This window comes from Borostomias antarcticus, assembly GCF_949987555.1.
Source record: "Borostomias antarcticus genome assembly, chromosome: 16".
NCBI classification, from domain to species: domain Eukaryota; kingdom Metazoa; phylum Chordata; class Actinopteri; order Stomiiformes; family Stomiidae; genus Borostomias; species Borostomias antarcticus.
In genome coordinates, this window is record NC_140249.1 from 22525849 (window position 1) to 22538924 (window position 13076).

General features: G+C 46.8%; 1 protein-coding gene across 1 annotated transcript in view; it reads right to left on the reverse strand.

The window, feature by feature from the left end:
* Nucleotides 1-1937: 1937 nt before the first annotated feature.
* Nucleotides 1938-13076, reverse strand: part of mon2 (MON2 homolog, regulator of endosome-to-Golgi trafficking) — a gene marked incomplete at its 5' end in the record, with an annotated part of 45317 nt that continues 34178 nt past the window's right edge. Inside the window, 13 exons of the mRNA XM_084451401.1 lie at nucleotides 1938-2648; nucleotides 3081-3163; nucleotides 4919-5126; nucleotides 5446-5569; nucleotides 5658-5718; nucleotides 5841-6031; nucleotides 7245-7373; nucleotides 7954-7971; nucleotides 9192-9335; nucleotides 9533-10179; nucleotides 10796-10994; nucleotides 11737-12030; nucleotides 12896-13058. Coding sequence (XP_084307527.1) covers nucleotides 2485-2648; nucleotides 3081-3163; nucleotides 4919-5126; nucleotides 5446-5569; nucleotides 5658-5718; nucleotides 5841-6031; nucleotides 7245-7373; nucleotides 7954-7971; nucleotides 9192-9335; nucleotides 9533-10179; nucleotides 10796-10994; nucleotides 11737-12030; nucleotides 12896-13058 — 2425 coding nt within the window. The 3' untranslated portion in view covers nucleotides 1938-2484. The remainder of the gene's footprint in view (nucleotides 2649-3080; nucleotides 3164-4918; nucleotides 5127-5445; nucleotides 5570-5657; nucleotides 5719-5840; nucleotides 6032-7244; nucleotides 7374-7953; nucleotides 7972-9191; nucleotides 9336-9532; nucleotides 10180-10795; nucleotides 10995-11736; nucleotides 12031-12895; nucleotides 13059-13076) is intronic.

Genomic DNA, 13076 nt, shown 5'->3' on the forward strand with positions numbered 1-13076 from the left:
CTGCACAGTAAGGTAGCAGGAGGCCCCTGATTCGCTGCACAGTAAGGTAGCAGGGCAGACAAGGTTGAAAAGGTTAACTCACACAACGCGTGACCCGATGAACGCGTGATTAGTGAAGCAGGCAGTGAGAAGTCTTGTCAGGGCAACACAATAGTAAAAACCCTGTGCGGCTCTTGTGGTTAGGTAAGTATGCATGGGCTAGTATGCATGCATAAGTATGTTAGGTAAGTATGCATGGGCTAGTATGCATGCATAAGTATGTTAGGTAAGTATGCATGGGCTAGTATGCATGCATAAGTATGTTAGGTAAGTATGCATGGGCTAGCACCTAATATGTGCGCTCTCTGTGGGGAGAAAAAACCCTCACCCAAAACTATAGCACATCTGAGTCGACCACATCCAGTCAACGGACTATAAGGTCAGTAGTGCCAAAGGAAATGACCATTTTCTTTCAGCGAGCTTTTCCCGACGACTATAAGGTTTGCTTACAGTGGAGTGTCACATGTTACAATTTACTATATATAGAGATCTCTTTAATGACTGATGGTATGCACAATATCAACAAAGGACGTCATGGTTGAACATAAAGCGTATCTGTGCAGATGCAGGCTCCTTCAGTGGGCAGCAGAGCCACGTCACAGCTCTCTTCTCAGCAACACTATTCTGACCTACATGCTTCTAGATTGGAACCAGCTACTCTGCCCGAGGGGGAAATGAAATATCTATCAACATTAATTCGCCTTTCTGTCCCCGTTGTACTGTGCAGTCAATCTGACAGTGCATCTGATAAACTTACATTATACTAGCTATGCAAGATTCATATGGATGCGTCTGGAGAGAGAATGTAGATTATCACAGTCCCAATGAACACGGGAGTCTATTTCAACAGCATACTTATATCACAGCAACGTTTGCAATTATGCCTTTTTCACCTGTAAAAACTTTCAAATAACCTAATAACTGCGAAGGTCAATGAAAATCAAATGACAAAAAACGTATAGCGTACAAATAGCTTCCCCATAAGAATTATATTTTATTGAAGAATTCGAGTACCAGTTCAACAGTCACGAGGCAAAATGATTCAATTTAACAAGATAAAGGTAGAAATGTGCAACGATAGTCCCCCCCAACTGCGTTACCTTTTATAAAGGCGAAAGCACAGAATAGTCCTGGGTTCGAAGGGCTTCACCAGCACTAGCAAGGCAGTAGCTTGCGCAGTCATCTCCATAGTGGGCAATGTCACAACCCAGCCAACAGCACAAACTACTACCTCAGCCAGTACGTGGTCAAATGCAATGTCAGCCTACCCGAAAAACCTTCCGCCTAAGTAACGAGGTATTCTTTCAATTGTACGTTAAGCCTTAGATTACCGTATGATAACTAGGCTACTGTAGCCTACCGAGATTTTCGCCCCGGTTCCATTCGTCTCTCTTCAGTAATGAGCAGCAGAGTTGAAATGTGAGGGAAACCCCGCCCTAGAAGACCTCCCCTCGTCTCCTCCCCTCGTCTCCTCCCCTCGTCTCCTCCCCCGCCCCGGGTGCACCAGGCGACCCGCCGTCTTTCCTCGTTTGACCTAAACTAAACAGCTCGTCTCAAATGTCCCCGTTAGAACAAGAATGCTACTAGACAAGGCAGATATGATGCATAATTGTAGCAAATGAGTGAGCAAGCGACGGACACCAACATTCACTCAGTTGGTAGCATTTCGCCTAAAGGTAGAGGATAACAATTGTGGAAGTTGTATTTTTCTAGATCAAATTCAGACACCCTAAAATTAAGCTGCGAAATTATTTCCCTTGTATCAGAATACATTCTTTCAGTATTTTTTTTACACAAGAATTCAAATATTTTCATGACATCACTGAGACACAAGCAGTAATCAGATATTTGTTCATAGAACTGTCCCATTTATTTTATTTAGACAAGCACATCCCTTCTCAGGCTGACTAAAGATGACATGGAATGTTACAGTCAGATTTTGCATATAATCCTCACTGTTGAAAATGTCACAAAAAAGATAATTTCATCTTTATCCTCATGTTTTCCAAGATCAATAAAGCCCAAGATTTTTTCTTCTTCTTAATTACATCATCAACACTTTAACCACACACTGTACATCAACTCTCCCCTCAGGGAGAAAAAAAAAACAACCCAAAGAAAACACTGCAATTATTATTATTATTATTATTTTTACTGTAGCTGTTAAAACAGTCCAGCCAGGGTTGTGAATGGGGCGTTGTATCAACTTGTGTTAGAAGCTTACATTGATGATGTCTGTGAGAAGGTCAGTCGTCAATGTGGCAGGAGCCGGTGGTCGGGCGCGTCTCAGTAGCCACGGGTTACCGTGTCTGTTAGATAGGGCGCACGTGGAGTAAATGTCCGTCCACTTGCGAAGCGCGTGTGCGCATGTGTGTGTGTGCGTTTGGGTCAGGACACATTAATTATTCCTTATTCGTTATAAAAAGAGGGGGGGGCCAGGGCTGGTCAAGACTCTCCATTCTGAACTCTTGAGATCGGGGGCTGCATAAAGTCTTTGAAGGGCCCCAGGGCCTCCTTGAGGGCGGAGCTGACTTCGGTGGAGGAGCATGTGATGCACTCCACCAGGGTGGGGTAGAGGGCGATCACCTGGGCCCACGTGTTGCCGTCCACTGGAGAAGAGGAAAGAAAAAGGTGTCGAGACGAAGAGTGGGGAAGGAGAGGTCAGTTGAGAATAGGAGAGACTCAAAAAGAGTACGGACGCAAAGCAATCAGTTATTTTCTTAAGAATGCCAGAGGCAAATCAGAATTACATTTGGTCCAAATAAATGATAATATTGTATAAGCAAGGACATTTCAAAAAATATGATCCCTGATTGCATTCTATCTTGGTAGTTCCTAAAATCTAATATAATTAGTGACCTTATACTATATACTATCTCCTCAGAAATAATTTCATTCAAAAAAATTCCCAATTGTACTAACACAAATACATCTCAAATGAAAAAAATGATATAGTCAGCTATTGAGGTTAGGTTTTTTCACCCCCATTGAAGTTTACACATTCTACACAAGCAACAGTCTTTGTCACAGTTGGAACTCACCGTTTTCCGGCTGGGTCTTTTTAAGTGAGTCCATCAAAGTGCTAATAGCTTTTAAGACAAAGATGATTTCGGTCACTTGTTGCCTAAAACGAAGAACAAAATATTTTCTTAGTTATATTTTGAAAGGTGCTATTCTGACGCACATTCAGAACAACTCAAAGGGAACAAAACGAGAGCAGACCAAAAGACTATTTCAATGACCTCCCATTTACTGAAATCTGAATACCGAATCACTGTAATCCCCCTTTTCTTTCAAAAATAAATAGTTAATAAAATGTTTTCAATAAAACCCAACAGTGTTTTACACATACTGTATATTTTCACAGGTGGAAAGCTTTTGGCCAAAAGGAATGGAAAAAGAACAGATAGAAAAGGCAGATGTTTTTAAAACAGCGATGTATGTCTTATGAATGTGAAATGCTATATTAACCTGAGGAGATGACAATCAAACTTCATCCTCTGTCCACTACGGAAGACAGTGAAAAGACTGTTACACTACGTCTGCATGGTAGACTAACACACACGCACGTGCGCGCACACATACACACACATTCTGAAATGACGACATAGCTACTATGCAAGGAATCTACCCGAGTAGGAGAATGAAGAGAGAAAACGAGAGGAAAGGATAGAGAAAACGAGAGGAAAGGATAGAGAAATGCCAATGAGACTAGAGATGCACCGATCCACTTTCTTTCAGTTCCGATCCAATACCTGAATTTGGATACCTGCCAATACCGATACCAGCGGTCTTTTTTCTTGAATAATTATTTATCATTAACTTAATTACTATCATTAACATACACTTTATACACTTTGCACACACCATATTCTTACTGCATTGCTACTATAGCTATTGCTAAATAGGCACATCTACCCTGACGAAGGCCTCTTGGACGAAACATGTAGGCATTTTTATATGTTCATCATGAACTAGCCCAAGAATAAAGGCTTTTTAATTTTGTACCAGAACAGCTGACTTAGTTTTTTCTTTTCCATGGTATCATGACTCCCTGCTGAAGAGCACCTTCTTGGTTCACCTGCCTCAACCCACTTGAGCACGCACTCTGCTGTTTTGTTAGGCACATTTGCGTTTGGAAATCCTCCGCCACCCTCTAGTGTAACCAACTCCAGCTGCACGTGCAACTCGACACTTTCACTCGCGAACATTCTTTGCAAACTTTTTTTTTTTTTTAGCATAACGTTTTTTTCCGCACCAAACGTGTTTTTGCACCAAACGTTTGCAAACATAAGCGAACGGTCTGAAAAGGGAGGCTAGTTCGGTGAACTAGACGCTTGACTGAGGGAAACGTGAACTGTAGCCTATGATTGAACGAATGAATAGGCTCTGTGCACCTGTCCTATACTATTGGATTAAGTGATTTATCAGGGCTGCGCTGGGTCTGCCGCACACCTGATCAATCACTTCATCCAATAGTATAGGACAGGAAATAAAGTTGCCCACTTCCTTTCAGGAAGTAGTGGAGCTGGTGCACAGAGCCTATACCGGAGCCCTTTCACTTCAACTGGATCGGTACGTGGATCGGCGACGTCAGGCCGGTACCCGACCCGTGAACCACGTCTGGATCGGAGCCCGATCCCGATAATGGATCGGTCCCATCTCTAGATGAGACCAGAGAGGAGTGCAGTATTCAGCTCATACTTACCTGTGATACGTACCCTCGGCCTTCTGGGTAATGGGAACTCGGCGGTGTAGTTAGGTACATGTGTGTATGTCTGTGGTATATTTATGGCTGTGGTGTGTTAATGACACGAGGGAGTATGACTAGGGGCCTAATCGTATGTGTGTGAGTGTGTGTGTACAGTGGTTGCCTGACCTGGGCAGCGGGCAGCGTCCACTCAGCCTCTCGTCCTCCACGTAGCGTCGCAGCACATCCTGGGACCTCTTGAGGAGCACGGAGAGCGCCATGCGGGAGATGTAGCCCTCCTGCGGCGTGGTCACCTTGTTGCTGAAGGAGAACTGGAGTAGCGTCTCGAAACACACCTTGGAGAACTCCTCCCTCATCCGCACGTCGATCTCCGCCTCTATGGACGGAACACCCGCGGGTCTCAGACTTAAGAGGAAACACTTCATTCGATTTTGCTTTTTATTTTACCATTGACCTTGGGAGAAGACATTTTGTTTTAAAGCAACAACCTAGCACCAATGCATATGTTAGACAAGGGATAGGACAGTTTGAGAGAGACAGGAAACGTGGGAGAGAGAGAGAGGGGAGGACATGCGGCACAGGACCCGAGCTGGGAATCCGCCACGCGAAGGACTAGCCTTCATATGGGGCGCGTCTTACCCGGTGAGCTACCGGGGCGCCCCGTAATGTGGAGCTCTCTAATGATCTCTCCTTACCTGTGAACGAGGAGGACTGGGAGTGAATCGATCCTTTGTTAAGCATGGTCATGATCTGTCCAACAAAGTCTTTGGGGATGAAGTTGGCGAAGGGTAAGATCTCTGTGCTGATCAGCTGGACCACCTATACGAGAAGATACAGACGTCTGTGATTTGGTAGCTTGGGGGGCAAAATGTAGGGATTGGTCTCTAGTGGTCAACAAGGGTTTTACCTCTACATCAATGCCTTCATTCTTCTGGAATTCCTGGATGGACAAATTGTCTGGTGGTGAACTGGAACAAAAAAAACAGAAACAAAGTGAGCTCTTTTGACATACAGTACGCTAAATCAATGGATTTCTTCACCAGTCCTTCATCTCATATCTGACGTAAGCATAATAAAAAAGCATATGTACCTTTTGGTAAAAAGAAAGTCTTCGAAGGCGTTGGCCAGCTCTGGCCACATGGTGTCGAACTTCCCGGAGGAGGCGTGCTGGCGGGCTACCGGCAGCCCGATGGACAATGCCTTGAGTAGGGAGGATACGGCTAGCTTCCAAGTGCTCTCTGACGGACAGGCGTACTTAAGCCCCAGGGGCATCCTCAGGGTCTGGGTGGGGGGGTGAGAGAATGGAGGGGTGTATATTAGCTACTTTGTTATCACGCCATCTCCAGGTATGCCGGTGTGCGCTAGCACCAGAGAGGCTGAAAAAGAGATCCAAAGCCAATTACGACTATCAAAGAATAAGCCTCTTCATCGTTTGCGTTGGTCTGCTTCGTTGGAATTACAGGAAGGGATGCTTTGTTGGCTCTCTCCGAATCAAATCGCTGGTATTAGCGCAGACTGGCTTGCCTGGAATTTACAGAAAAGATAAGTACCTAGTATAAGTCCTCATAAAATGAACCATAAAATCCTTTGGGAACATATCCATAGACTTTCTACCCAGACTGCCCTCGACAGGAAGTATTCGTGATGGCTTTACAAGTGACTAGAATCCAAAATATACAGGCGATACATCAATCAGTTGAGCATTTCGTCTAAACACTGGTGCTATTGAGCCATTGTTTTCAATGCCTTTTTCCTCTCTCAAAAACCTGGGAAAAACAAGCCAAGAGAGAGAAACAGACTGTCTTTGTGACAAACTACGCTTTCCACAGCACGACCACAGCTGGTCTCCCCAAGGTCGAGTTTTTACGAGTATGACCTCCTTTCTCTGGAGAGAGAGAGAGAGAAAGGGATGTCGGTCTTCGTTGAAACCTATCCATAGGGGAGTCCCTTCGTTAGTTCACTGGCAGTATTCCTTTCGTCATGGGGATTGCTTTGAAAAGACAAAAGGAATTTTGACGATTACATACATAGCAGGTGTCGTTGAGCAACAACTTGTACGTCACCAACCCAAAGAATACAATACGGGAAATGTTTCTCACGAGAAAAGTCACACTGCCGTTTTGTCTTGCGCAACTGGTGTCTTCTTGGATTCACAGATTACAGCAAGAAAGAGTGCGGGTGGGTGTGGCACTGACATATTGATAACAGTTCAGCGTTAGCACATAAATGGTAAATGGACTGCACTTATATAGCGCTTTTCCACCTTAGCGGCACTCAAAGCGCTTTACAATGGCCTCTCATTCACCCATTCACACACACATTCACACACCAATGGCGGTAGCTGCCATGCAAGGTGCTAACCTGCTCATTGGGAGCAATTTGGGGTTAGGTGTCTTGCTCAAGGACACGTCGACATGTGGACAGTCAGAGCTGGGATTCGAACCGCTGACCCTTCGATCACATACAAAACGATATCTTTAGTTGGGGGACAGACCTTGATTATGTTCTGCAGGACTTTCTCGTTGATGACGGCTTTGTGGCAGGCCGTTTTATGGTACAGGTCCACGACCACCTCCAGGGACCGCTCGGCGAAGGGGACGTAATTTAAGGCAACCCATTCTGCCTGTCAGGTGAGAGGGAGGAGAAGAGAAAGAAAGTGGGGAAGAGAGACAGAGGAGAGAACAGAGAGAGAGAGGGAGGGGAAAGAGACGGATAAGTTAACTTGAGTTGAAAACCGTTTTCCATAAGAAAAACACTAAAAAGGACCAAAGCCATTAAAGGCACACTCCGTAGACAATCACAAAAACCTGAGTCATTGCTGAGACAATCACAGTGCCCGTTGCTCTACTTCCTCCCCTTAAGACCCTTCAGTTTTCCAAATCAAAAGGACCAGACAGTTGACCGGATGTAGATGTTACGGAATGTGCCTTTAAGATTAAAAACAAAACAACGCAAGGGAACATGGACAACGGTGAAGACAAAGAGAGGATGGGGGTCCACAGAGGCATAACCACCAGTTAGTGGCAGGCAAAAGGAGAGGTACGCTGTACACGGCGTGAATGCGCAATGCAGGTGAGATATGGGGGGGCTGCCATGCAGTGAGATGCATCGTCTGCCGAAGTGGAGCAGGTCCACCATTCAGCACAGCTGAGTAGTCATAGTAACAGTAGTACAGGGGGGCTGAAGAAGATGGTGGAACTCACCGGTGCAAACAGTTGGATCTAAAAAGGCGATCCAGTGAGTAGTACCAAGAAACACAAGACGAGAGAAGATGGAAATTAACTGGTGTCTGATGAGAGCGCTTGGGTTGTAATTAGCCACCGGCTAACAGACTGACCGTTGTTGAGGTAAAGAGGTTTGCGATTGAGCTAGCATGCTAACTAGCTAACTGGCTGAGACTGACCATGCGCAGGGTACTTATACATGTTAGCCTGAGTTAGCATGCTAACTGACTGAGAGGCTAGCCTCAGGATAAACAGACAGACTTTCAGCGTGCAGCAATATCATTCATTAGCATAGCAGGATCAGCCAAGTGAACTCTGTGTACATCCTGACACACAACGACTGCTAGATGAAATCACTACATCAAAAGCAATTTGGACAGCCTTGTTGTTTATGCGAGAACACAGGGAGGAAAAGACTGATGACTGAACATTTTTCAGAAAATGCACTTTGTTGCTCATAAGAGAGATTGGGGAACGCAAGAGTTTACAAAGTGAAAAGAAGAAAGAAAATAAATGTGGCTCCTTGATCTTACATTCGGTGTAAAAGTGAACCTGAAGAGAGATTTGACAAAAGCAGCGTAGCTCACTGCGAGCCAGCTTAACAAAGAGTAGGGGAATGGTTTGGGGTCTATGGATCTGCCTGAAGTGTCTGGTGTGTGAATCAGACTGAAGGGGCCACATGAGGACCAGACCGAGAACGGAGGAAGAGCTTCATGAGCACCAGAGAAGGAGAACGATCACGTTCAGAGCGGTCTAGAGAAAAGGACGACTTGGAATCGAATTTACGTTCCAAGAATAAACATCTAAAAAGCAATACGGCGGTTTGTGTAGAGTTCTTTGTTTGTTTTTGTCTATGAAAAAGGAAAATGTATGCATTGTATATTCGAATGTCATGTAACATTTGTGTGAAATAATGTGCAAAGAAAAAAGAAAAAAAGAAAAAAAAAGAAGCTATACATATACATGTACCTGACCAGGGTCTCTAATAGTATGTGTAATAGTATGTGTAAATACTTAAAATACTTTGGTTGTGTTCGACTGAGCTTCTTTGCCTCGCACTCAAGGCAAGATCAAACACCCAAGTATTTGAATGGGATTCCAAACCCCCCCCCCCCCCCCCCCGATTTGATCTAGATCTGAAAAATGACCCGCGACAAAACCACAAAGAAGAAAAGGAGGACAAATGACGTCACAGAAACGGTTTTCCGTCGCCGTACCTGGTTGTACTTGGCGTTGGCCACGTGCTTGGTCTCCATCTTGCCGTACTGGGGCGGTTTGCAGGAGAACTCGACGAAGAGCAGCAGCTGTTCAAAGATGGCGGGGTACATGACCTGCAGGTTCTCTGGGCCCACACAGATGGCCTGCAGCAGGGGGAGAGACAGAGACACTTACTCACTACTGACATCTACCAGGGGACCGCAGATCACATTTAATGGGGCCTTTTTTCCACAATCTGCCGAGCGCCGTGAAACGTTGTTTTTCACGCGCCCGTACCAGCGCGCACTCGATAGCGGAAGAGCAGCAGGCACCGGCTAGTCTACCCTCCCCCGAGGCCCACCTTCTGGAGCACATCCAGTGCTGTGAGGACCGCCTCCTGCAGGCTGGTGAGCACGGCCTCGGTGTAGGAGGGCAGGATGAAGGGCGAGGCGTCGCTGCTGATGGGCACCGACACGGCCCCGTGGAGGATGACGCCCAGCTTCCTCAGATCCTCCATGCTGAAGCCCGTCTTGATGTGCTGGTACAGCGCCGGGAAGATCTGGACCAGCGCCGTGAGGAACGGCTGGCTGGGGATGAACGAGAGCTTCTCCGTCGGAACGCCGGGAGGAGGCCGCGTGCTCTCCGTCCCCGTCCGGTACCACGTGTTCCACGCCGACCACCACAGCGCGGAGTCCTCCAGGGCCGACTCCTCCCCCGGGGGCGGGGCTTGGAGCTCGGCGCCGTTGTAGCGTGTGAGGCGTTCGACCAGGGAGTCGGAGCGGACGAGGGGTCTCCCGGGGCCCGAGGCGCTCAGGGGGTCGATGAGGACCGGGGGCACGCCTACGGCGGCGAGGGCGTCGCCGGGTCTGTCGGTGTCTTTGACGGGAGTGACGATCTGGAGGATCTCCTGGAAGCTCTTGAGCGCGGCCAGGGAGACCTCGTTGTTCTTGCTGAGGGCTGCGGACTGTATGTGGTCCAGGAGAACCTCCCACGCCCTGAAGAAGTCTCCTGCGGTCAAGCAACCAGTGGGGGAGAGAGCGGGAGAGATATCAGTTTCAGACTTCCACCACAGTTTGATAGAGTCTTCTTCATAAAGAAGAAAGATATTCATAAAAACACGTATGACTGTAAGAGAGAACGGCTCTGTCATCGACTAGTGTTCCAGACCGATACCGAAAGAGCATAAATCCATCTGTAACAAGTAGGGCTGGGTATCGAGTCGAATTTCAAGAATCGATTCGATTCCGATTCACAAGGTTCAGAATCGATTATCACGATTCTATTCGATTTGATTCAATATCGATTCGGTTAGTGTTACTAAAACCTGTTTTTTTTATTAGCTGTAACCTTAATTACATGACTGCCAAGTTATGCAACACATCAATACTAGGGCTGGGTATCGATACTGATTTCCAAAAATGAATGAATCATTGAATGAATTAATGAACTATTCATTCCTTCATTTATTCATTCATTCATTAAATAAAAGATCGATTTTGGGATTCATGAATCGATTCTGAATCATTTGATTCAAAATCGATGAATCGATTTTTTAAACCCAGCCCTAGTAACATGCGCCGATACTGGACGTGCTAGGGGAGCTCCACCAATCAGAGAGACCCACCTAGCTGCTGGAGCAGGTATCTCCTGGTGTTGAAGATGCGAGCCACGCCCGCCAGGGTCAGCACCCAGGTCTCCGCCCACTGCTTCTCCGCCGTGTCCCTGGAGTGGTGGATGAGGATGTTCCCGCCCCCCGACTCGATCTTCTCCTTGTCGGCCGTGCTGGAGGACTTCCTCACGCAGTCCAGCAGGTGGAACAACACCTGGAGGTAGAGGAGAACAGAGAACATTAGAACAACACCTCGAGGTAGAGGAGAACAGAGAACATTAGAACACAGTAGAGTACAGGCAGACAACCTCAGATCACTCAGGCGAAGACATAGTACTACTGGCATGAACAGAAGTGAGCCTTTCCTGTTATTAAGCTGTTATTTCCTTGTTTTATTGAGAATATGTTCTCATGTTTTTACCTAGGACCCACCTTTGTACAGCATTTTGGTCGACTGCTGTCATTTTAAACGTGCTCTATAAATACTTTACTTTAACTGTTTATTTGGACGGGACAGTGCACATTGATAAGACACCTCAAGCATGAGTACATGATTAAAAGTATAAAAGTGCCGGATTTAGCACAGGGCTAGTTTCCATCCGTATTCCCCACAAATACACACAGGTCAATACACACAAAAATACACACATAAATACACACAGGTCAATACACACAAAAATACACACATAAATACACACAGGTCAATACACACATAAATACACACATAAATACACAGAGGTCAACAACATGAGACAAATTGACAACATACACTCATAAAAAATGCAATACATTTTGATTTGATTTGATTTCCAACGCAACATCTCACTAGAAACATTTAACGAAACATTGAGCCGTCATTTTCACAAACGGGTCAAATTCAGCAGTAAGAACGACCACTACGGCCTCAACACCGATATGGGAACCTCCGGTCACCCGGGCAGAGCGGGCCGCCTCACCTTCCAGACCACGATGTGCCAGGTGGGCTGCTGCAGCAGGGTGCCGTGGGCGGCGATGGTGGAGAACATGGTCTGTCCGGCGCTCTTGCGCACCGCGGGCCTGGGGTCCACGCACAGCTCGCCCAGCTTGGCGTACAGGCACAGCCACAGGCAGTCGAAGGGGGGCGCCGGGTGGAAGGGCCGGTTGAGGGTCTCGCCTTTCTCTTGGGCCTGCTTCTGCGAGGTGGCCTCGTCCCTCTCCAGCTCCTGGGTGATGGCCTCGCCCCTCTGGAAGAAGTAGTCCGAGATGTTCCACTGGAGGGCGGGAGGCGGGGTTGGGGGCGGGGTTGGGTGGGGGGGGCAGTTAGTCGATGTCGTACGAAATCAATGTACTGTTGCATATCATAATACTTTTCATGTGCGCTGTTGGAAATGTTGGTGCTCCAGAAAAAAATATCAGCAGAGAAATGACCTCTGGATTGTTGTTCTCTACATGAACAAATAGAACCTGCAGTAGCTTTCTTGGATACTGTAAAGAGTGTGCGAAAGTAACCAAAAAAATCAAGGACATTTTTTGGAAGACATAGTATATTGAAGGAAGGAAGGAAGGAAGGAAGGAAGGAAGGAAGGAAAGAGGGAAGGAAGGAAGGAAGGAAGGAAGGAAGGAAGGAAGGAAGGAAGGAAGGAAGGAAGGAAGGAAGGAAGGAAGGAAGGAAGGAAGGAAGGAAGGAAGGAAGGAAGGAAGGAAGGAAAAAGGAAGGAAGGAGGGAAGGAAGGAAGGAAGGAAGGAAGGAAGGAAGGAAGGAAGGAAGGAAGGAAGGAAGGAAGGAGGGAAGGAAGGAAGGAAGGAAGTTAGGAAGGAAGGAAGGAAGGAAGGAAGGAAGGAAGGAAGGAAGGAAGGAGGGAAGGAAGGAAGGAAAAAGGAAGGAGGGATGGAAGGAAGGAAAGAGGGAAGGAGGGAAGGAAGGAAGTTAGGAAGTTAGGAAGGAAGGAAGGAAGGAAGGAAGGAAGGAAGGAAGGAAGGAAGGAAGGAAGGAAGGAAGGAAGGAAGGAAGGAAGGAAGGAAGGAAGGAAGGAAAAAGGAAACAGGGAAGGAAGGAAGGAAAAAGGAAGGAAGGAAGGAAGGAAGTGCGAAAGTAACCAAAGCAGACTTCATCATCCCTCAGTTGAATCCTCTCACCAGCAGTCCGATGGAGGTGAGGCTGATGTTGAGTTCCTGGTTCTGGAGGCCGAAGCTGCTGGCTACGTCCACGACGATCTGCAGGCACGTGCAAGGCATTGTGGGTAGGAAGTCCGTCACAACCAGCTGCAGGCACTGGAAGGCCGTTCGGATCAAAGACTCTCTGAGGGTAGCGGAAAGA